The 24,597-nt window shown below is 52.6% G+C and overlaps 1 protein-coding gene across 2 annotated transcripts in view; it reads left to right on the top strand.

The window, feature by feature from the left end:
- Window positions 1-867: 867 nt before the first annotated feature.
- ZBTB16 (zinc finger and BTB domain containing 16) overlaps window positions 868-24,597 on the top strand; it is a 213,235-nt gene continuing 189,505 nt past the window's right edge. Inside the window, exons 1-2 of one of the 2 annotated variants that reach the window (XM_007535244.3) lie at window positions 868-1,140; window positions 4,640-6,017. In XM_007535244.3, the coding sequence (XP_007535306.1) occupies window positions 4,741-6,017 (1,277 nt within the window). In that variant the 5' untranslated portion in view covers window positions 868-1,140; window positions 4,640-4,740. Of the gene's footprint in view, window positions 1,141-1,278; window positions 1,416-4,639; window positions 6,018-24,597 lie in introns of those variants that run through there. The other variant, XM_060180033.1, reaches the window with a different exon arrangement.

Below are 24,597 nucleotides of genomic sequence, written 5' to 3'. Positions count from 1 at the left end.
GCGGTGGCGCTGTCCACCCCTGTTCCCCGGACTTCAGTGGGTCGCCAGAGTCAAGGAGATTCCACATTTGCTTCCACTTCTCCGCAGACGCAGGGGAGAGAGGGGGGTGTGTGTGTGTGTGTTCTCATCCAGAGGAGGCTGCTCTGGGGGTGGGGTGGGGGTGCAGCTCCTTCAAGCCCCCCCCCCCCAAGCAGCGCTGAGCAGGGTGCAGGCAGGGCTCAGGATGCTTTTCCCATCGGGTTCCCCGTGGGGCAAAGCTCACGTCTGAAGAGATGCTCGCTCGAGACTGGGAGGGAGACTGGTTTCCTGTGGTCCTCGGCCTCCCCCCGGGTGGTGGGGCAGCCACAGCCCTGGAGTAAGGGGGGGTGTCACCCCTAGACGGCAGACCCCGCGGGCTCAGATTCTCCCGGGCTCTGGGACCCGCGCCTGGAGGCTGAGCGCACGCGAACACCACGGCCCGCAGGCCCGGGAGGTCTGGGCGCGCCCCCTCCCGCAACCCAAAGTCGGGGTTCTGGGGTTGCCGTCCCGCAGCCAGGAGAGGAGGTGAAAGGCGAGGGGACGCGCACGGCTTCGGGGCACACGTCTGCAGCGGGAGGGGGGCGGCGGTGGTGGCAAAACTCCGCGGCCGGAGCGGCAGGGGGAGCCCAGCCCTCGCCCGGCGGAGACGGAGAGGCCGGGCTGTCTGAGGGGGGCCGCGCTCGCCCCTCCGCCATCGCGGGCTCGTTCCCTCCCCGCCGGCCGCAGCTCCATGTCAGGCGGAGCCCGGAGCGCGGCGCGGGGAGGGCGGGCGCGCAGGGGTGGGGCGGGCTGAGCGGGCCGGCGCGGGAGGGGGAGGGAAGGGGGTGGCTGTGGGCAGGGAGCCGGGCTCGGCCGCCAGCACTAAAGATGGAGAAGCGCCGGGGCCTCGCAGGGGAGGGGGCTCGGCGTTGACGTGGGACGCGGCGGAGGCGCCGCAGCCGGTGGTGATTTGCTAACCTCGCAGCAGAGAGGAGTTGAGGGCGATGAGAGCGGGCACTGCGAACTGCCGGGCGCCGCCGCCTCCGTGAGCCGAGAGCAACAGTTCCCCGGCAGCACCCTCCCCGGCGCAGGCACACCCCCCCAGGCGCGCACGCCCTCCGCACGGCGCCCTGCTCGGCCGCGGTGAGTTGGGGGCCGGGGAGGGGCGCGGCGCCCCGGGGCCGGCGAGGTCTGGGGAGCGCGCTCGCTCCGGTCACCCAGCGGCGGGGCCGCTGCCTCGTTCCAGCCGGTTCGCTCCTTCCCGCGGCGGCCGCCGCCGCCGGCTGGAGACCCGCGACCCGGGAGCCCCGCTGTCAGCCCGGGCTTAGCAGCCTTCCGAACCCCCAGCTCCGGGGCACGGTCGGGTCGAGAGGTGGCGGGCCGCGGGCGATCGAGAAGCTTTGTGCCGCCGGGAGGCGGTGGGTGCTCATATGTATGCGGACTGGGGAGCAGGCGCGGGTTGTGGCTTGTGTTTATCCGCGGGCTAGCTGGGGAGCGGGACTGGGGGCTCGGAGGAGTGCATCTGGGGGCGCGGAACTGGAACTCGCCTGGGTTTTCTCTTTGGAAAAAAAAAGCCAGCGTGGTGGGTTCCCCCCACCTTGATTGGTCTTGATCCCCCTCTTTTTTTTTGGGGGGGGGAGGGATGGCCGTGACGAGGCTCCGGAGGGTCTCCGGGTCTCGCTTGGCGAGACCGGTCGGTGTTCCGGGGCTCTCCGGGCGCTCAGGGTGCTCCGGCTGTGCACCTGATGCGCCGGGACGCCTTTGCCACCCGCGCGCCGGCCGCCCCTCAGCCCCGCACGCGCTCCGGGTTCGCAGGGGCCGGGCAGCCCGGGGACCCTCCAGGATGCACAGACGCGCCCGCACTGACTCCCGGCCGGCTCCCCGGGACGCTTGCGGCTGACTGGGCCCCCGAGCCCGGTCGCCCCCCAACCTCGCCACTCTGCTATCCCGGGGTCACGTCCCGGGGTCGGCCAGGCAGGGCTGGCAGCCCGCTTCTCGCCGCCGCTCCCACGACTCGCAGCTGGGCTTTTGTGCTCGCCCTTCGCCGCGGGTCGGGTCCGCCTCTCCGCCGCTCTCATCTGCCCGGCTTCTCGCTTCTTTGCCGGCTCCCTTTCGTTTTCCTTCCTCTGTAGCGCGGCGCCTTTTTTCTTTTCTTCTCTCTCTCTCTCTTTCCTGGCTAGCTCTCGGGAAAAGTTGCTTTCCTAAGTTTGCTGAAGTCGGCTCCAAGTCTTGGTGGGAGAGGCTGGGAGCTGGATTGTGTGAGTGCGTGGTGGATCCCTGGAGCTCCGGCGGGGGAGCTCCGCCTTTCACCGCCAACCAGTTGGGTGCTGGGGCCGATCATGGGCGCCAAGCTGCTCCAGTGCGTGTGTGCGTGTGTGTGTGTGTGTGTGTGTGTGTGTGTGTGTGTATAGAGGAGGTGCCAGTTGATCTGGTGAGGGCACCTTGATTTCCCTCCGGTCTCAAATGCTTGGGGGAAGCATTTCAGCTTGTCCAGCCTGTCCTCTTTCCCCCGGGTTCACCAACACCCCGGAGAAGTCTGCAGGGAAACTCAGGGTGGCGAGATTTGGGTGAAACGCTGGATGGCCTCATCCCCTACCCCAGGGTGGGCAGCAAAAAGAGGCTTGCTCTGCTGACCTGTTAACCCTTTCTGTGTGGAATTTGTGCCTCTAGTTAATGAGGCTCATTTCGGAGGTGAAGGCAAGCGGTGTTGGAAGAGTGAGAGAGAGAGCTCTTTGCCAAGGCACCACGCCATGGTCACTTCTCTGTCGTGCTGGTCACAGCCAAGCAGAGACCACCAGGAGCCTGGCCCCCTGAGGTCTTACCAACACTTTGGAGATGGGCTTGGGAGTCCTGGCCAGTTTACTGACCCAGAGCAGCACTGTGGGAGGGAGAGGCCTTTGTCAGCTTCTTCCCTGCACACTGGCTTTAACTCACGCCAGAGCTGCCCATGCTGTGTCACTCCAGCTTCTGGGAGCCCAGCAGCTGTTGCACCTGGTCCCTGTTTGTCCCTTGGCATCTCTGGAGCCAGCTTGTGCTGGGTTAACAGTGGTGGACACACTCTCCATAGATCTCATAAGCTCCCCAGCTACATTCTGTAGATTATGCTTGTGTCTGAGGGTGTGTAATTGCTACCTCTTATGTAATGGTGCACATGTGTTGAGTCCCTCTCTGGTGGCCACCTGTACATACATGCATTGTGCAGTTAGGCTTACACATGCCGTAACTTTGAGGCACCTGTGGGTATGAATGACCCCAGCTAGTGTGGGATTAGGAGTGTGTGTGTATATGTTCCTGCTAGAGGCAGTGATCAGAGCCTTTGCAGCCCTAAGAGGAGTAAAAGCCAGAGGTCCAGGAAGGCACTTTCTGCAAGTCCTATGCTTTCCCTGCCCAGCCCCCCTGGCTGCCTCTCAGAGGATAGAGCTGAAGGCCCAGGGCCAGGACTTTGGGCCAGGACTGCAGGCTGCTAGTCCCAGCTGGGCTTGGCTTTGCTCTTTGGAGCTCCCACAGTCGGGCAGAATTTAGAAATAAAAGTTTTGAAGTGAAGTTTTGAAGTTTTGAAGCCTATATTGGGTGGGGGTGGAGGGGTTGAGAGTAAAGCTGAGAGAGACCAGTGTTGGAGCGAGAAGAGTAAATTCTTACTGAGTTAAGGGGTCTCTTCATAGTGAGTGGGGGAGTTCAGGCATAAGGAAAGCCTAGGGCTCACAGAACTGTGCTGTGATTTCCCTTTCACTTCATTTGGGAGATGTCAGAATCTCAAATTGGGCAGAACCTTCTCTTTGCTCTCACCGCTGTTGGGCCTATAAGAGCTGAGACCTGGAGGCTTCTGAGAACCACCCATTTCTCCATGAAAATCTCTAAAATGCAGTCCAGATGGGGTAGCAGGTAGAGTTCAGCTGATCCCCAGCATCGCATGTGCCTGTGATATTCTGTTATTTTTCTTTCTCTTCACTCTGTATAATTAGTGAGTCTTTTTATTTTTTAAGATAGGTTATTAAAAAAATACTTTATTTAAACGAGATACACACACACACACCCACCCACACACACACACACACACACACACACACACACACACAGAGAGAGACAACACAGAGACAGACCAGAGCATTGCTTAGCTCTGGTTTGTGGTTGTGCTGGAGGGTTGAACCTGAGCCTTTGGCATGGAAGTCTTTTGCATAATCATTTTGTGATCTCCCCGGCCCAGTAACTTTAACAAAAAATCTTGTAAGACTTGGTTGCTGGGCAGGGGTAGATAGCATTAATAGTTATGCAAAGAAACTCTCATGCCTGAGGCTCTGAAGTCCCAGGTTCAATCTCCTGCACCACCATAAGCCAGAGCTGAGCAGTGCTCTGGTAAAAAAAAAAAAAAAAAAAAAAAGAAAGAAAGACTTGGTTGCTGGGGGACAGTAGAACACAGGACTTGCATGTCTGAAGCTCTAGGTTCGATTCCCAGTGGCCCCATGGACCTGAGTGGTGCTCTGGCTTCTCTCTCTCATTTTGCTTAAATGATAACATAAATCTTGGGGGAAAAAAGATCTCAAGGTTTTTTTGGCTGGGGCCATGAAGAAGTAGTAGCATTTGAATCCTTACTTTTAGTGATGCTCATCTAGCCTTTGCTCTCTCTTTGACCCTTCCTCTCTAGTCCTCTCTGTTGGCTGAGGAAATCTGCCCTGCCCAGCCCTACCCCACACCACAGAGCCCACAAGGTAAGGGGAGCCTGATGCCTGAACCCCAGGGAGCACCATGGATCTAACGAAGATGGGCATGATCCAGCTGCAGAACCCCAGCCACCCCACGGGGCTGCTGTGCAAGGCCAACCAGATGCGGCTGGCAGGGACGCTGTGCGACGTGGTCATCATGGTGGACAGCCAGGAGTTCCACGCCCACCGGACCGTGCTGGCCTGTACCAGCAAGATGTTTGAGATCCTCTTCCACCGCAACAGCCAGCACTACACCCTAGACTTCCTGTCCCCCAAGACTTTCCAGCAGATCCTGGAGTACGCCTACACGGCCACGCTGCAGGCCAAGGCTGAGGACCTGGACGACTTGCTGTATGCAGCTGAGATCCTGGAGATCGAGTACCTGGAGGAGCAGTGCCTGAAGATCCTGGAGACCATCCAGGCCTCTGACGACAACGACGCCATGGAGGCCCCCCTGGGAGACGGCAGTGGTGGGGCTGAGGAGGAAGAGGACCGCAAGGCCCGCTACCTCAAGAACATCTTCATCTCGAAGCATTCCAGCGAGGAGAGCGGCTACGCCAGCCTGGCACCGCCCAGCTTGCCTGGGCCACTGGTGGACCAGAGCCCGTCTGTCTCCAGCTCTTTTGGCCTTGCCACCATGAGCCCCACCAAGGCTGCGGTGGACAGCCTGATGACCATCGGCCAGTCTCTCCTGCAGGGCACCCTGCAGCAGCCCGTGGGCCCAGAGGAGCCTGGCCTGGCGGGGGGCGGGCGGCACCCAGGGCTGGTGGAGGTGAAGACAGAGATGATGCAGGTGGATGAAGCACCCAACCAGGACAGCTCCGGGGCGGCCGAGCCCAGCCTCTCGGGCGGGCTGGGGGACAAGGTGGAGGAGAGGGGCAAGGAGGGGCCGGGGACACCCACCCGGGGCAGCGTGATCACCAGTGCACGGGAGCTGCACTATGCCCGAGAGGAGAATGCCGAGCAGCTGCTGGCCCCTGCTGAGACCGGCCAGGGCCCCCCTGGCCGCCTGGAGCCCCCCACACCCTCGGTTGAGAAGCCCCTGGGCGTGTACTCGGTGCTGCCCAACCACAAGGCTGAGGCGGTGCTGGGTGTGCCTACCGCCGTGAGCTCCGGTCTGCATGTGCAGCCAGCCCTGGCTGTGTCCATGGACTTCAGCAGCTACGGGGGGCTGCTGCCCCAGGGCTTCATCCAGCGGGAGCTGTTCACCAAGCTGGGCGAGCTGGCTGTGGGCATGAAGTCAGAGAGCCGGGCCCTGGGGGAGCAGTGCAGCGTGTGTGGTGTGGAGCTACCAGACAATGAGGCTGTAGAGCAGCACAGGTGAGCCGCTTGTGTGTGTGTGTGTGTGTGTGTGTGTGTGTGTGCGCGTGCGCGCGCGCACTGGGGGTTGAGGGTGCCTGAATCCCCTGTTCACTTTGCTGTCTGTAAATAATAATAATAAAAAAATTCCTATATCTTTCCAAGTTCTGGATGGGGAAGGACTTCACTTTCAGTGTGTGGAGAGGGGCCCTGGGGGATATTTTCTAAAGCCTGGAGAAGGGAAGGGCTTGCAAAATAACCCACTTGGATATCCCAGTATTGTTTTGCCATGTGCACAGCCCAGCTTCGAGCCTGGCCCCAACCCAGTGAAGGTAACGTCGGTGCTGCGGTCTCCTTCTCTGTCTTTGCCTCTCCGCCTTCTGTCTCTACCTAAAAAGAAAACAAAAACTAAAGTAGAACATGGAGAACTTACCGGCCCAGTTTTCCTTTTCTTTTCTATTCTTGTCTTTTCTTTTTCTTGGTGTTGGGGCCCCATGCATGCATTACTTCATGGTCCTGAGCTGCTTTTGCATTCGGATAGAGAGGCAGAGAGCGAGCATGCCAGAGAGGAAGACCCCCCCCCCCCATCGGTAGCACTTCCCATATAAAATGCCAAAACTTGAACCTGGGTCTACTGCCTGGCATGGCCCAGGTGCTGCTTTTTTGAAAAAAAAAAATCATTTATCTAGTAATTCACATGTGTGAGAGAAAGAGAATCAAAGCATCATTCTAGCACATACGATGGTGAGGTTTGAACTTGGGAGTCCAACTCTGTAGACTCTGTAGCCGCTGTGCCACCTCCCAGAATGCATTATTATTATTTTGGTCAGTATCAAGGCTTTCGTGGTTCTGGACTGATTTTTTTCCCCCAGTATAATAAAGGAGGGGGTGGGTGACACTAGGACACCAAAGTGTCTTCCAACATGGTAGGGGTCAGGTTCAAACTTGAGTTTGGTGCCTGTGAAAGCAAGCACACTGACCAGGTGAGCTATCCGCCCTTAGTAGACACCTTCTCTCTTTGTATTTGGCCTCTCAAGTGCTTTTTCTGCTGTTGGGCCTGCCCTCCTCTGCTCAGGGGGGATGATCAAGTGAAGGGAGAAGAAGAAGGGGGATTGTGGGTGAAGGTGAAGGTCTATTGGGCTGGGGCTAGCCAGGTTCCGGGGTTCCGGTGCCCGGGATCCCTTGCACTGGTGTCTGCACAGGGAGACTGGGAGGGGCTAGCTTCTGCCTGGCTGGGAGCAGCTGCAGTTGGGCACGTCATTCTCCGGGAACATTCATCACCCAGAACGTGGCGTCCTCCATTCCTGCAAACACGCTTAGAGGGAGCTGATTTAAATTCACAGGGGAAAGAGGGGAGTGAGCGTCAGTGTGTCAGCCTGTGGAGCCGGACTTTCATCCCATCCCTGCTCACGTTGAATTAAAGGCCACTCCAGGCTGGCGCCAGCTCCTCTCTGCCTTCTGTTGCCTTCTCTGGGAAACAAGCATCTCACGGAGCTCTTAGAGGCAGGTGTCTGGCTCAGTGCTCAGTGCTCAGTGTGTCACACAGAGTCACGTTTGAGCCTCCATGGTAGGTGAGCTGCTTTCGTGAAGGGAGCCCTTCAGACCCTTCCCCAGGGCCCCAGCGATAGTGAGGGGTAGAACTGGAACAACAGGGAGGCCTTTGTAGCAGGATATGGTCCCAGCTGCTACAGCCCAGACCTTGTGTGCCTAAGCCCCCCTGCCCCATCTTTGGTGCCACATGGACTCAAGTGGTGCATTTGCTTCTCTTTTTATCTCTCTTAAGTTACTGACAAACACTCTTGTCTCAGATGAGATAAATCTTTAAGGGGGGGGGGGTCAGGGTTCTGTGCATTGCCTGTCAGAGCTACTGAGGGTGTGGGTAGCAGGCTGCAGGCTTGCCTTTGACCTCACGTCTAGCCTAACCATCCCCTGTCCTCTTACCCTTGCTTCCTGGGTCAGAGGACAGTGTCAAATTGAGTTTTTCTCTGTCTGTCTGTCTGTCTCTCTTTTTTTTTTTTTTTAATTTTTGCTGCCAGGATTATTGCCTGCACTATGAATCCACTGCTCCTGGAGGTCATTTGTTCCATTTTTTAAAAAATTTTATTGGATATGACAGAGAAATTGAGAGGAGGAAATAGAGAGGAGAAGGAGATAGAGAAGGGGAGAGAAAGATAGACACCTGCAGACCTGCTTCACTGCGTGTGAAGCCACCCCTCTGTGGGTGGGGAGCCGGGGGCCTTGAACTGGAACCCGTGTGCCAGTCCTTGAGGTTCGTATTATATGCACTTAACCTGGTGTGCCACCTCCAGACCCCCCCCCCCACCCCAAATTGAGTTTCTCTTGTCAGTTGTGTGAGCTCTCTCCAGTTCCCTCCCCTCTTGCTTGTGGTTTTGATGATCACGAGTGATTCTGTGTATCTGCACCCCTCGCTGTTCTCCCCACTTGGGTGGGGGAGGGTCAGCTGATCACCTTACTCAGGCCGGAAGCAGCTCCGAGACTTACCTTGTGGAAAGTGCCACTAAGCTAAAAGTAGCCAATTTTTTTTTTCCCAGTGGGTGCAAAATACAACCACAATGAAGGTGTGTCTTCTTAGTTCTCCTATAGTTCGAAAATAGACCCAGGTTGTGTCTGTTTGTGCTCAGACTTTCCTACGGAGGAAACCCCCTCCCCAAACTGACCAGAGAGAGTTGTAGCATCCTCTCTGGATGTGAACTGTCTCAGTTCTGTGATGGGGAGGGGGGCCTAGTGGAAAGTAAGTTATTTTCTAGGTCTTGTTGGGTCTTGCTTTCATCTTGTTCCCTGAGAGGGTTACATAAGATAGCTTTCTCACAGGACTTGTGGGGGGAGAGGGTCCCATTCTGTGGAGCTCTGGTTCCTTTGGGGGACTCTGTTATATTCCACAAAGTATGGGTAATGAGAGCTGGGTGTTGATGTGTGTTTTTAGAGCCTTGTCTTACTACTATTATCATCATCATCATCATCATCATCATTATTTGCCTCCAAGGTTATCGCTGGGGTTTGGTGCTGGCACTACAAATCCCCTGCTCCTGGCAGCCATATTCTTTCCATTTTTATTGGATAGGACAGAGAGAAATTGAGAGAGGAGGAGGAGGTAGGGAGAGAGAAAGGTAGACACCTGCAGATATGCTTCACCGCTTGTGAAGCTCCCCCCCTGCAGGTGGGGAGCTGGGGGCTTGAACTGGGATCCTTTCACAGGTCCTTGAGCTTTGTACTATATGCGCTTAACCTGATGTGCCACCGTCTGACTCTGTTTTAAGTTATTTTCTAGATAGCAATGGAAAGGGAGGGAGAGAGGGAGTGGGGGGGGAGGGAGAGAAAGAGAGGGAGGGAGGGAGAGAGAGGCACTACAGCACTGAAGCTACCTCCAATGTGGTGGGAATTGTTCTTGAATCTGAGTCGTGCATATGGTAAAGCAGTGCACTCTTCAGGTGAGTTATTTTGCCAGCCCTATTTATTTATTTAATTATTTAATTATTATTAATATTTGATTGTCATCAGGATTAGCTGGGGTCCTGTGCTGGCATGATGAACCCACCGCTCCTGGTGGCCATCCCCCTCCCGCTTATTTTTCTTTCAACTTTATTTGATGGGACATAGAGAAATGGAGAAGGGGATGGGGCGATAGTGTGAGAGAAGGAGAGACAGCAGCAGACCTGCTTCACTACTTGTGAAGTGTCCCCCTTGCAGGTGGGGAGCAGGGTCACACACTCGGGTCCTTGTGCACGGTGACTTGTGCACTTACCAGTTGTACCACTGCCCACTCCCCTCCCTGTTTGTTTGTTTGTTTGTTTATCATTGCGGCTCTGGGTGATGAACCAAGGGCCTCATGCTTGTGCAATACTGCTCATTGGTTTTCCCAGGTCAACTTTTAAAAGACTGACTACTTAGAGGTGCGACAGGGTCCTGCCCCAGGAGCCATGGAGCCCTCTTTAGTGCTGTTCGTGGTGCTCCCAGGTGATGCTGGGAATTGAACCCTTGGCTCTTTATACTGCGCTCGCTGTGTGAGCTTTCCCTCCTGAACTAGCTCCTGACCCTTGTCTTAATCTTTTCAAAATGGGTCTGGTCATCAGGGCCTGGTGCTGAATGAATGGGGCACCACCCAGAAGCTGTGATGGCTCGTTGTGCATCACCCCCACCCGTGTGAGCTCCAGCCTGTGTTATCTGCAGCGCCGCCTTCCTGGGGCACAGCAGCTGGGCAGAGAATGCCTCATCCTTGGGAGCTTGTGATGGGAGGCACAGCCTGGGGCCCTCGGCTTCGTGCTGTGGGCCGCTGACTTGGAGAATGCTCTTGACTGTGGGAAGTTGGCTTCTGTGGCTGGAGAGCAGAGACAGGGCAGGGCTCGGGGTGGGAAGGTGTGTGTGTATGTGTGTGTGTGTGTGTGTGTGTGTGTGTGTTCCTGTTCCTGTGTCTAAATGACAGGAAGGAAGCAGTGGGGAAACACATTCCTGCATGGACCTTGACTTCAGACCAGATGCACTTTGTGGGGTTACCTTCCTCTCTTTGCCTGAGCTCCTGGGTTGAGGTGCTGTCCCTGTTTCTTGCTGCCTCCTGTTCCTCTTCACACATGGCTACTACCGTGTGGTCCAGAGGGCAAGACAACTGTCAGCAGGAGCCTGTGATGCAGGACTAGGTCGGCGGTGAACAGGGCCATAATTTTGTACTTTTCCACCTACTTACTTTTTTAAAAAAATTATTTATTATTATTTTTTTACTTTTTTTTTTTCAATTTAAAGATTTTATTAACACAAGCTAGAGAGGGATGAGAGAACCAGAGCCTCACTGTAGCACATGAGATGCCAGGGATTGAACCTGGACCTCAGGCTTCCAAGTTTAGTGCCCTGTTCACTCTACCACTGTCTGCCCCCCCCCCTTATGCTACTGGAGTCTTTGCTGGGACTCATTGTCTGTACCAACTTCACTACTCCGTGTGTGTGTGTGTGTGTGTGTGTGTGTGTGCCAATACACACACACACACACACACACACGCACACACACGCTTCATTCTTTTTCGGTAGAGGAAGAGAAAGACAGACAGAATGGGAGACACCTGTAGCACTGTTCTACCATTCATGAAGCTTCTCTTCTGCAGATGGGGACCAGGGGCTCGAACATGTGTCCTTGTGGGGGTTAATGGGTGTTCTTCCAGATGAGCTGCCACTTGGCCCCCTCTCCCTTCTCTACCTTTCCTAAATTTTTTTTTTTTTTTTTGCCTCCGGAGTTACCACTGGGGCTCGGTGCCTGCACTACAAATCCATTGCTCCTGGAGGCCGTTTTTCCCATTTTGTTGCCCTTCTTGTTGTGCTTGTTATAGTTGTTATTGTTATTGTTGTCATAGCTATTGTTGTTGGATAGGACAGAGAAGTCGAGAGAGGAGGGGAAGACAGAGAAGAGGAAATGTTACCTTTGGTGACTTTTTAGGCTTAACTTTTTTTTTTCTTTTCCTAATTTTAGAATTCGAGAGCCAGGGAGACACAGAGAAGGAGAGGGAGCATATGTGCAAGGCACTGCTCTGACATCTTTGGACTTCTCCCCTTGCTGCTCCTATGTGGTGCCAGGGCTCAGACTCAGAACCTTATGCATTTGGGGGTGGGTGGCCTATTGTTGCACCATCTTGCAGGTCCCTTATTTCGTTTTGTAAAAATATGTGTTTATTTTTGAATGTTTACTTTTTTCTTTTGAATAGAAACAGGGAAGTCAAGGGGGAAGTAGGAAAAAAAAAAAAAGAGAGACGCCTAGAGCAGTGAAGCTTCCCGCTTGCAGCTGGGCATCTGGGGCTTGAACCTGGGTCCCTGAACATGGTAACAGATGTGCCACCATTTGCAGGGCCCTGCTCCCATTGTGCTCCTGAAGCAGTAATCTTTGTTAAAAATTAGGTACCAGTAGTAGCACCTGATTTCCTTTTGGGGGAGAGAAAGGGAAGGAAAACCTGTTCAGGATGTAGGGAGGGGACATTGTTCTAGAATCCTATCACTAGGGTTCCCTCTGAGTTGATCCCAAGCTGGCTCTCATGCGGTGGGGGCGGGGGTGGGTACAGCAGGCAGGCAGAGTGACAATGAGTGAGCTGTGGCCCCTGCAGGACACAGAGATGTCAGAGCAATGTCACACCTGGTCGTGAATTGTGGGAAAGCCCTAGCAAAGGTGAAGCTTAGCTCAGCCAGCTGGGCCTACTTCACCCAGTGGATCTAGAAGGAAGTCAGAACAATCCAGAAGGCCTGAAAGATGGGACTCTCTCCTGGGTGAGTGTGTGTGTGTGTCTGTGAGGGGGACCCTACAGAGGACAGTGGCAGAGGCAGGAGGCATCTGGAGGAGTGAATGCTTCTTCAGCCTCAAGTTTCTGCTCTGGCTTTTTCTGAACGGCTCGAGCTGTTCTGCATGCACCTAGTCTGGATCTGATCTCTTTAGAGATCCCAGTTCAACTAACTGACCTGTATGTACCTTTTCTTGTTTCTTGTTTTTGTTTTTGTTTTTAAACCAGAGCACTGCTCATCTCTGGCTTCTGGTAATATAGGGGATTGAACCTGGGACTTTGGAGCCTCGGGCATGAGATTCTGTTTGCATAACCATTATGCTATCTACCCTCCACCTCACAAGTAACTTTTCATTGTGAATTGTCACCTATGAGATAAGAAAACTGGGGACAGCTCAGTTACTCCAGGTGTAAACTCAGGCCTGGGCTAGAGCCCTCAGCCTCCCTGGCTCACACAGCCTGGTCTGAAGGCGTTTCTCAATGTGACGCTGTTTAGTTGGAGTGGGGTCTGGTGTCCCAGGAACTTGTAGATCTTCTGCAGACCAGTTTAGGGGCAGGGTGGTGGCACACCTCGTTGAGTGCACATGCTACAATGTGCAAAGGACCTGGGTTGAAACCCCCGGTTCCCACCTGCAAGGGGGAAGCTTCATGGGGCTTAAGTGTTTATGTGTTTCTCTTTCTCCCTTTCTATCCCCTCTTCATCTAAATTTCTCTACTGTCTCTATAAAGTAAATACATAAGTAAATAAATACCATTTGCTACAAGGTGGACCAGTTGCAGTGTGTATCCTGCACCCTTAGATGGGAGAGGGAGAGGCACCAAGGCCTCACAGCCTCCCCCAGTGGAGCCAGGCTCTCACCCTGGGCCTGTGTATAGCAGGGCACGTGCCTTATTGCTTGGACTCTGGACTGCTTCTTGAAGGGCTTCTCAGAAATCACCAGGAATGGTCTCAGCTGCTTCCCTGGACCCGTGAGTACAACCCTTCCAGAAACTTCTGAGGGCCTTCTCCAGCATAGAGGGGCTGCATAGCTTGAATGCCTGGGGCCCGGCTGCCAGCCCTTTGCCCTAGTCTTTCTCGGGTGGCCTGCTGCTGCTGCTCTGGAGTTTTCAGAGGGTCATGAGTTGTTGACCTCGGTATAGGTCACTTTGGGGGGAAGTGAGAGGTTAGCCTGATCTCCTGGGCCTCTTTTATCACTGAGCAAGCTTGAGATGCCTCTGAGGGCAAACCCTGTCCTGCTTGCAAGAGACCAAGCTGTGGATGAGGGGCGATGGCAGCAGTTTAATTAGGCCTCTGATCCATCGCTCTACTTTCTTCCTCTCCAAAATGACTGCCTTGTAGGCTCACGGCCTCCCCGGACAGACGGGTGGACAAGCGAGTAGACAGTTGGAGTACAGGCCCATCCTCCACTCCTCCTTCCCCCGTCATTCTGAAGTCTGGAAAGCTCCGAGAGCCTAAGGGTTTGGTGTGAGTTGGCAGCCAACTCATGTAGCGGCAAAACCTGATCTGAACTGCTGTGAGGCTATATTTATCCCTCCTCCTCTGAATATTCATATGTTTGGCTGCAGAAATATTAATGTGTTTGATTACAGAGTGCGCTTCCCCAGACACCTCTGGGACTGGCAGACACTCTGGGCCCTGAGCGACGATCCTAGAATCTGAGCAGTTGGGGTCGGTGAAGCCTCCGAGGGTTTGGGTGAGGAGCTGCAGGCCATGGTCAAGCCCAGTTTCACTGACCAGGAAAAGGGGCCCTGGAGCCAGGAAGCGACTTGCCCAAAGTCACGTAGCAGAGGCGGGATGGAGTCAGGAGGCCAGCGTGCCTTCTAATTCACGGTCCTGGGTCCTCTGAGCCTCACCATATAAGAACATGGGCACTGCCGTGCTGGGTCAGTGCCATCTAACCTAGTCTGGGCTGCCAGCACCTCCCCTAACACAGCACCACTGGAGGCTCCAGCTATCTTCCTTGACGTCAATTCCTAAAGGTCAGGTGGAACCCAGCTTCCCTTCGTTGCTATTTATGGCTGTTCTGTCATTCACAGATTTACCCCAATCCTTTCTGAATCCACTGCTATTTCCAGGAAGTGTCTTTTTTCTTTCTTTCTTCCTTTTTTTTGGGGGCGGGGGAGTGAAGTTTATAACCCCCTGGACCTCTGGTCTTCTGGAGAGGTCATTGACTGTGGGGCTGGGTGGGCAGGAGGCTTTGTGGTGGGATGTCCTGCTGTCCCAGAAGCTGGGGCTCTGGACTCAGCTCCAGTTTATTGATTGATGTTTTTTTTTTTTTTTCTTTTTTTCCCTATGCCGTCATTGTTAGGCTTTTAAAGTTAAATCTTCTCTCAACCATCAGGGCCTTTGTTTGTAAAACCAGGCACTTGGTTGAGCTGTTTGAGCTGTTGACTTGTTTATAAATGTTCTTTCTTTTAAATTAAAATATTTATCACATTTATTTTGATAGAGACAGAGAACATGAGAAGGGAGGAGATGAAAGAGAGAGAGAACTGCAGCATTGCTTTACCACTTGCAAAGCTTCTCCCTGCAGGTGGGGTCCAGGATCTTGAGGCCAGGTGCTTGGGCATTGCAACATGTGTGTCCTACGGCCTGGCCCCTAAAGTTCTTCTTCTTCTTTTTTTTTTTTTTTAATTTAGAGAATATTTACCAAGGGGAGCTGGGTGGTAGCACATCAGGTTAAGTGCGCATGGTGTAAAGTGCAAGAGCCAGAGTAAGGATCCTGGTTCGAGCCCCCAGCTCCCCACCTGCAGGGGGTTGCTTCACAAGTGGTGAAGCAGATCTGCAGGTGTCTTTCTCTCCTCTTCTCTGTCTTCCCCTCCTCTCTCAATTTCTCTCTGTCCTATCCAACAACAACAGCAGCAGCTATGACGACAATAATAATAACAACTGCAATAAGTGCAACAATAAGGGCAACAAAATGGGAAAAATGGCCTCCAGGAGCAGTGGATTCTTAGTGCAAGCACTGAGCCCCAGCGATAACCCTGGAGGCAAAAAAAAAAATTACCTATTAATGATAGATGAGAGAGAACTAAGCATGCAGTGTTGGGGACCGAACTCTGGACCTCACACCTGCAAGCCCATCCATCACTCTAGTTACTGTGCTACTCCCCGGACTTAGAAGTACTCATTTCACTCTGTTTGCACCCACTTCTGTCCTGGAGTCCCTCTGGTTAGTTGGACTTTGCTGTTTGGGTCACGATTGGCAGGAAGCCAGTCCAAATTGGGGGTCAGTGTGATAGGATTCTGTCGGCTCTGACTTTGCTTTTGAACACGGGCCCTGAGTCATCTGGAACTGAGACTGAAGCCTTGGAAGTGTTGAAAATGATTTCTTTATCTCCACTGGAGGAGAGTTACTGGCTTTTTCATCTCAGTGTGAAGTTCCATTTGAACTTGCTGTCACTGTTGGATGGAGCTGCTGATTGGTATGGGGGAAGGGGAGAGAAACTTATAGATCAGGGCCTGGAGGATGGTGCATAGGGTTGAACACACCCGTTACCATGCGTAAGGACCCAGGTTTAGGTCTTCAGTCCCCAGCTGTAGGGGGGAAGCTTCCTGAGTGGTGGAGCAGTGCTACCGGCGTCTTTCTCTGTTGACCTGTCTCCTCCTTCCCTCTCAACTTTTCTTGTCTGATAACAGTAAACATTAAGAAAGAGCAAATATCAAAAATGGCCACTGAAAACAGTGGAGTCATGCATGCACTGAGCCCTAATGATAACCCTGGTGGAAAAAAAAAAAAGAAAAAAAATGAAGTTAGTTCAGTGATACTTTTTCCGTCTGCTTGTTCTGCGAAGACTACTTATGAATCTCGAAGTAATGATTGTCCCACACTGTTAAAATCAGGTTTCATCCATAACTCTTTATTTAGCTCATTCAAGAGAGAAAAGTTTCTAATCGCTTCAAATACTAATACTAAGAAGCAATTTTAAACTAAGTCCAGTGGAAAACCCAAGTGTGAGACTTCCTGAGTCTTGCTAAATGAGTACTGGCATGTGTCACTGCATTCTTTGGAAGGTTCTTGAATTTTCCCCGAAAACTAAAGGTTTCCTTCCTTCAGTTCTGTTTCAGCTGTTAGGTGAAAGCACTACCTCCCCGGCAGTGGTTTTGGTAGACAGAAAGATTCCCCAGGGCATGCCCGCCTCCCACTCTTGCCTCTGATTTGTGTCTTACCCGCAGGGAGCAAAATGAAATGTCGGAGTCGGGATTGGATCTTACCACTTGTAGCTGTGTGGCTTTGGGAATAATAACAGTACCATCACATTATTATATAATATCAACCAGGTGAACTATTGCCAGGATAACTTCAAATATAAAGCGTGAGGAACAGTGTCATGGAGCGCGTGGGGTGGGTTCCAGGTAGGCTGCTGCGATTACACTGCTGTGGCCACTGTGACGTGGGGACCCCATGTCTGTTCTGGCCCAGGTGGGTGGGCTCTGTGCTATGGAGGAGGGGCTTCTATGGAACCTCCCCTTACTTGCACCCCCCACCCCAAAGTGCTGGGTGCTTCTGAGCATAGACTCAGCAGAGGAATGCACATCAGGTTCTGTGCTAAGTATATTCTAGAAGTTGCCTATTAGCTTTTTTTTTTTTTCCTTCTTTTTCTTTTTTTGTTACCAAGGTTATCACTGACGCCTGCATGACTTCACCACTCATGGTGGCCATGTTCTCCTTTCTCTTTTTTTCTGTATTTATTTATTTATTTTTGCCTCCAGAGTTGTTGCTGGGGCTCGGTGTCTGCACTACAAATTCACTGCTCCTGGAGGCCATTTTTTTCCACTTTTGTTGCCCGTGTTGTTGTTGTTGTTATTATTATTTTTATTATTGCCATTGCTGCTGTTGTTGTTGGATAGGACAGAGAGAAATCAAGAGAAGAGGGGAAGACAGAGAGGGGGAGAGAAAGACACCTGCAGACCTGCTTCACCACTTGTGAAGTGACCCCCCTCTCTAGGTGGGGATCCGGGACCTTGAACCTGGACCTTAACGCCGGTCCTTGCGTTTCATGCCATGCGTGCTTATCTCGCTGCGCCACCACCCAGCCCTCTTTCTGTTTTGATAGAGGGTGAAAGATAGAGAGAGGGAGGGATAGAAGGAGAGATACCTGCAGCACTGCTCTACCCCTCGTGAAGCTATCCCATGCATGTGGGGGCTTAAACTTGGTTTTCACATGTGGTAACATGTGCTCTAAACATGTGCTCTATCAGTTTGCCATCAGCAGGTTTGTGGACTCCTCCCCAGTCCCCTTTATCATTGTACAACTGAACAGCCTTCCCAGCCCTCCATTTATATTTTTCTAGAGAGAAAGGCAGGAGAGACACCAGAGTACCACTCCACCATCCTGAGAGCTCTTTCTGGTGCTGTCCATGGTGCTGTCGCTCCAGCCCAGAGGCTCCCTCCGGGAAGACATGAACCATCTCCCAGTGCCAGGGTATGAGTTTGATTCCCTGCTGAGGAGAGGGACCCTGATTTGCTTAATAGTAAGGCAGTAAAGGGGGTGTCAGGGTTTGTGCCTAGGTCTTCTGACTCTGAGTCCATTGTTCTTTCTGTCTGTCTAGCTAGGGTCTCCAGCCCCTGGTGGAGCCAGAGAGGGAGTGGGAGGACAGAGAGGACCAGCCTTGTATTCCCAGCAGCTGGTGTTCAGGAGACCCATGACTACTGGCTTAGTCGTCCTCGTTTCCCCTGATGACCTGAGAGCAGGACAGCAGTAGAACTGCTTTGTGCAAAGAAGGACCCAGGCCTGTGAGGGCTGGAGCCACGGGGACCAGGAGTGTGTTCTCCTCTCCCGTCTACCTCCTGACTTGGGGAGACTGGCTCCCAGCACTTGAGGCCTTTTGTGCCTTAAAAAATAAGAATCAAAAACAGAAAAAGGGAGAGGAAAAAAAGAAACCCATTTATAAAAATAAAAATCCCATGCTGTTAATTTCGTGCCAGCATAATCAAAAGCCCCCCACCCCATTCTACTGTTTCTCCTTAAAAGCCCCAGTGTCCTTATTATGCTGGCTCAGTCTGGAAAGAACTGTGGTTGGGTTTTTGCCTATGCGAGGCTTATCTATGCAGCTGCAGGGGTGTCAGTGTGGAAACTTCAGTGGGAGCTTCACAGAATCCTGCTTCTTTCTCTGCTTCTTTCTCTGTACTTAGAGCACTTTGACACTGTCTGTAGCATTTGAATTTCCTCCCCCCCCCTTTCTCCCTCCCTCCCTTTTCTTTCTGTTTTTGATAGACAGCGAGAGACAGAACTAGGGAGAGAGAGAGAGCGAGAGACGTTTGTAGGCCTGTTCCACTGCTCATAAATACCTCCTCCCTTGTGGGTGGGAACTAGGGGCTTGAACCTGGGCACTTGCACCTGGTAGCATGCACCCTTCCAGGCATGCCATCACGCTGCCCCAGGCTCTACAGTTCTTCAGCAGGGACAGATTGTATTCAGCGGGGCAGTAGGAAGTCTTCAAGTTAGGGATAAGAAAGAACTTTCTGGAACAGTGGGTTATGACTGACCAAACTGGTATATTTGCTCAGTCACAGGGATTTTGATGGTGAGGAGCTTTTGGGCCAGCTGGGGCTGTGTGTATTTTAATATTTATTCATTCATTTATTTTTAAACTTAGAGATTGCCCTTCTTTAAAAGCATCTAGATGCCCCAGAAATAGTAAGAAAGGACATAGTTATACATGCAGCTAAGTGGCCCCAACCAGGCATGATGAGGAGACAGACCTTCCCCTCTCAGCTTGGGTCACTGTTTTTTGTTTTTGTTTTTTCTTTTTTTGGTGGAATGTCATGGGGTGAGGGGGGGAGGGCACAAAGATGACCATTAAGGAGCTTGGGTTTGGGCTTGACCTGTTGGAACCACCAGGCTCCTCTCCCTTGAAGTGAGCCCCCCAATAAAGCCAAACATATTAGACAAGGTAATGCAGTGGGGCCTCTCTTCCCTGTGGGCCGCCTACACCCATCTTGTCTTGTGACCCCAGTTGACCACGGGAGACCCAGGCACTACCATGGGCCTGGGTCTCTTAAGTGGATTAGTGGGGCATTGTGCTCTCAAAGGCAGGTTAGATGCCGCCGGTGGTGTGGGCTCTACTGCGGGGACCCCCACCCCTCTTCCCAGCAGCCCCCTCCCCGGCCCTGCGGCCCTGCTTGATTGCTTCCAGAGTTGGGGATCCGGCTTAGCAGGCTCTGGTTTCTCGCCAGTGTCCCTTATTAGTCGCACCTGGCGTCATAACCCGCTAATGGGAACCAGTGCTTGGCTCCTGCGTGGCCGGTGACAAGTCGCCCTGTCAGCTGCGCGAGGAAGTCCCCATTAGCTTTATGGCCAGGAGGACTTGTCCACCTCAGGAAATGAACTCTGCCGCGCAGGGTGCAGGGTGCTGGGGGCCACCGCCCTGACCCTGGCGGCACTGGGAAATGCCCCCCCATCCCTCTGCTTCTCGTCACTTGGGCAGAGGGCACTGCTGTGGTATGTCGCCGCGCCCTTGAACTCCTTGATTTATACGGTGAGGGCAGGCGGCTTAACCATTTCCATGCCCATATGACTGTGTGGTGATGGGGTGTTTTGAGGATCTGGGCGAGAGGAGGCCCTGGAGACGGGGTGGTCTCCAGGAAGGGTGCCTGCTTTTATTCACATTCTTGTGGGGTGCTGCATTTTTCTGGGGGTGTGGGCCAGGGGTGTGGGGGGGGGCTGGGACTGGTTGTGTACACAGTTGAACCTGGGCTTGAATTCTTCCTTCCCTGGCTTCTTAGATGCTTCTTGGCTGTGACAAGACACCATCATCTGTCCCCCCCACCCCATTTCCTGGTCCCCAACATGACATCCATAGCCTGAAGTCATTGGATGATGCTTGTGGAGTACTGATCTGGGTCAGGCTTGGGCTGTGGGCTCAGACTGATTTACTTATTTATTTGGCATCAAGGTTATTAGTGGATTTTTTTTTTTTTTTACTTATAACAGAGGTTGAGAAAGAGGGAGAGAGACAGAGAGGAGAGATACCTGCAGCACTGCTCCACCAATCTAGAAGTTTCCCCCTGTGGGTGGGGACTGGGACCATGAACCTCTGGGGGGGGGGTCCTCATCCATGGTAACCCATGGCGTGCTCTGCCAGGTGTGCCACCATCCTGCCCTGGTGTGGGTTCAGGTTCTAACATTTGAAAAGCTGAGCACATTTCTTTCTTTCTTTTCTTTTTTTTCCCTCTCTCTCATCCTTCGACAGATGTTTGAAAAACAAGAACAAAAAAAAAAAAAAGGAAAACAATAGAACGGGATAGATTTTTCGTCCCATTCCATAAAGTGAGATACATTTTCCTCTCCATCGTAGCCTAGACTCTGAAATGAAAGGCCACTTGACGTCCTCCTCCTCCTCCCCCACCTCTCCCTCCTCCCTCTGCTCCTCCTCCAGGGAGGTTTCTAAATGGGTCTCTGGCAGAGAACAGCAGTATTTGACCTCATTCTTGAGGGCAACTTTTGCCTGACTTTTGGAGAAGAGATGTTTGTGAGTTGTTTAGGCACCTGGCAGTGTTCCTTTTGCTGCTACTGTTGAGGCCACTCTTGCAAAGCCTCCCCCCCCCCCCCGCCACCTCCCATGACAGAAGGAGCAACTAACTGCACTTGAGGGGAGTAGGGGAAGTGTAATAGAGCCTGATCCCCAGGGGTCGGCCATTGGGGGTGGAGATGACCCCTCTAATCTGCCTTGCTTTCTCTGGTATTTATGGCATTGCTGACAGTTTGGGGGGGGGGAGTAAAAATCAGTTCTTAACAGAGTGAAGAAGGGGTTTGAATGCAAAGATAAAGGTGGTTAGGTGTGTTTAGGCGACTGGACTTGGGGTTCTGCAGAGTGTGTAGTTGTCAGGGCTGGCCTCTCCTCCTTTCCCTCCTCTCTGTGCAAAACCACACAGTTCTGTAAAAAGGCTGTCCTGTTCTCCCCGGGCAGGTGAACGGTGCTCAGAGGCATGGCAACAGCTTTCCTCGAGCAAGAGAAATCGTGACAATGGGCCCCTAAGTGCTAAATTCAGGATCCACTTAACATTTGTGAGGCTCCCTTCCTGCACCCGACCCCCAGCCCTCTTGGCAGGAGGGAGAAGGAGAAAGATGGTACTTAAGCCCAGGGATGCCACTGCTAAATCCAGTGACTGTTCAAACCCTCTTCCCCTCTTGAAACTGCATGTGCTCGGGGCTGAACTTATCAGCACCGCGGCCCTGTTGGCCCATGTGCCTGGCCCTTTGCCTCAATTTCCAGCACAATGGTCTGCATTGGCCGTTGGCCCTCTTCCCCCCCTCCCATCCACACCTCCACCCCCCATAATTATCTGCTGTTTTACTTTTTTGTGTGTGACAGCTCTAAGAGTGGAGTTTTTTTTTTTTTTTCCTTCTTCTTTTTTCTTGAGCTGAGGAGCTGCTAAATATTCCCCAGCAGCCAGAGAATCAAGGGTGGGGGTTGGAGCACCAGGCCGAGCCTTGGCATTGGCCTGTTGCAAAAGTGAAAAATATTTCTGTTTGCAGTTAATTTTAGTGGCAGGCCGATCATGTTAACTGGATGTAATTGCTTCCAGATATGGCCGAGGGTTTTGTGTGTTGAGATGAAGGGTCTGGTAAGTGCTTACTTCCTGTGTAAATTAGCCTGTTCCATTCAGTGTTTCATTCTGGCCAGCCTGGCTTCTGTCATTCTCTCTGCCTCTTTCCCCATCAGCCCCCTGCCTCTCAGCCTGCTGGTGTGAGAAACTGCTGCTAGCTTTGTCCCCTCCCAGAAAGAGTGTGATTTTTTTTTTTTTTTTTTTTTTTTGTCACTTGCAGCTGTTCACCTCTTGGTTCTTGGTTTGGGAGTTTGCCTGTCAGATAACGAGAAGGTTTTGCATGCAGCAAGGCAGCCCAGAAGAGCTGCTACCCTCTGTGCCTGGGCAGCTCTGCAGAACTCAGCAGCTCCCAGGGTGCGGGGGCATGGTTGATGTCTGCGAACCCAGAACTCCAGGTTCTGTGGACCTCTTCCTAGCTCACACTCTAGAGAATATCTTCTGTTTATTTTCTTGTCACCAGAGTTATTACTGGTGTCTGTACAGTGAATCACCTCTACCCCTGATGTCCATTTTTACTTTCTTTAAAATTTTTTTAAATCTTTATTTATTGGATAGAGACAGCCAGAATTCGAGAGGAAAGGGGATGATAGAGAGGGAGAGAGACATAGACATCTGCAGCACTGTTTAACTGTTGATGAAGCTTCACTGCAGCTGAGGAATGGGGATTTGAACCCTTACCTTGTACATTGAACTGAATGTACCACCACCCGGCCCCAGTAGGTCTGAAATCTTGGAGTAGAGACATAGCTGAGGTGTGGGGAAGAAACTCGGGCTCTTGGAAAGCAGTCACAGCAACCAGACCTGAAGTCTCTGCCCTTCTCTGCAAAGTAGATCTGAACCTTCCCGCCTGCCCCCCCCATCCCCACCCCAAGACAGAGAACAGGCCTCCCACAAAGCTCCTCTTCCAAGGTCCAGGGGGTTCCCAGGGTTTCAAGGCTGGAAAATGCAAAGCATTCAGATTCATGCCTTCAAATTCCAGCTCTGCCCAGTGGCCTGCCCCCATAGCGTCAGCACTATTTGCATAAGAGGTTGCTGTTTATCTTCCTGTATCAGCTCCGCCTGATAACCCCTGTGGTCTGTTTAACAATCTACATGGGCCAGATCACTTGATAAAGGCCACTTTTTCCCAATATGCAGAGATAAACTATGGGGGTCGGGGTGGGCGGGGTATGTCGGCCAGGAGGGACCAAGTGGGTGGCAGGGGCCCTCTCTGAGGTCAGGGTGCAGGTGTGTGAGGCTGCTGATGGCAGAGAGCAGGTAGCTTGTCACTCCCGACCGCTGTGTTTATCAGGCGGGTTTATCAGCTTCCTGCCCTCACCGCCTTCTCCCCTCCCGCGTGTGGACACTGACTTGAGATTCTTCTGCTCACCCAAGAGGAGCAGGGTGTGGGCAGTGTGGGCCTTTTAGGGGCCTGTCTTCCTCCTGCTTAGCCTGCCTTCCTATCCTTCCCACTGGTTGCTGGCTCAGTGACTTGTGCTGACTTCAAATTAGCTAACTGGATGTGTGGCCCTGTTCCCCTACCCTCAGAGCAGAGGGCCTGGGTGGGGACACAGTAGGGTGGAACAGAAACTTCTGACCCGTTCCCTGGTCAATAAGCTGTCCTGGAATCAAACAAAGAGGTTCAGGCTGACTGCTGGGGCTGGGGAGCCAACTGATAGCTTTGTTTTGATGGCCTTGTGGTGTTTGCACATGGCTGTAAGGGTGCTGGCAGAGCAGGGGTGAGCGCTGGGACAGGCTGCCAGGAAGTTGAACCAGCACAAAGTCCAGGAGATGCCAAGATAGTGAAATGCAGCCTAGGAATGGGGGTGGGGGTGGGGGCATATCCTCTAAGAAAGGACCTTCGTGGGGGAAGGGGAAGGGAAGGTGGTGTGTTCTAAGGACAAAGTGGAGCGATCAGGCACACATACAGGCAAACCCAGGCTCCTGGTGTACTGTGTGCCTCGAACAAGGTACTTAGTCTTTCTGAAGCCCTGGTTCCTTGAACAGTAGAACGGGAGACTAATATTCACACACTCACTCAAATTCTCTCCCCCAACCCCCTCTCATTTTCCCTCCCTAGGGAGAGAGAACCAGAGTATCATTGGCACATGTGATGCTGGGGGTTGAACCTGGGACCTCATGCTTGAGAGTCCAATGCTTTATTCACTGTACCACCTCCTCAGGCTACATTTGGGTAAGATTGGCATAAAGTGCTGGGCTCAGTGAGGGGGATCTTATAAATAGGAGCTAACAAGCTATAGAACTGACCTATGGTTTTTGACCCAGGAGAGAAGCTGTGAAAGGTATCAGTCAACTCTTGTTTGGGGGCACTGCTAAGTCTATGATAGAATTTATTGTTGTTATTATCATTATCTTCTGCTACTAGATTTTTTTTTTTGGACTGGGACATATGATTTCACTATTTCTGGTGCCCCCGCCCTTTTTAAATAAGTTAGAAGGGAGAGAGATACTGAGATAAGGAGAGACACTACAGCATGGCTCTGCTTCTTATGCAACCTCCTCTGTGAGAGCACTCCTGTGTGGTGGCTGGAAGCTCTTGAGCATGGTAAAACGTGCTCTCTACTGGCCGAGCTAGCCCCTGGTTCTTTTTTTTTTTTTTTTAATTTTTTTTATTTAAGAAAGGATTAATTAACAAAACCATAGGGTAGGAGGGGTACAACTCCACACAATTCCCACCGCCCAATCTCCATATCCCACCCCCTCCCCAGTAGCTTTCCCATTCTCTATCCCTCTGGGAGCATGGACCCAGGGTCATTGAGGGTTGCAGAAGGTAGAAGG

This window comes from Erinaceus europaeus, chromosome 20 (genome assembly GCF_950295315.1).
Source record: "Erinaceus europaeus chromosome 20, mEriEur2.1, whole genome shotgun sequence".
Taxonomy (NCBI): Eukaryota; Metazoa; Chordata; class Mammalia; order Eulipotyphla; family Erinaceidae; genus Erinaceus; species Erinaceus europaeus.
Note: the sequence above shows the minus strand (reverse complement) of the source record. Positions and strands in the feature narration are given on the sequence as shown.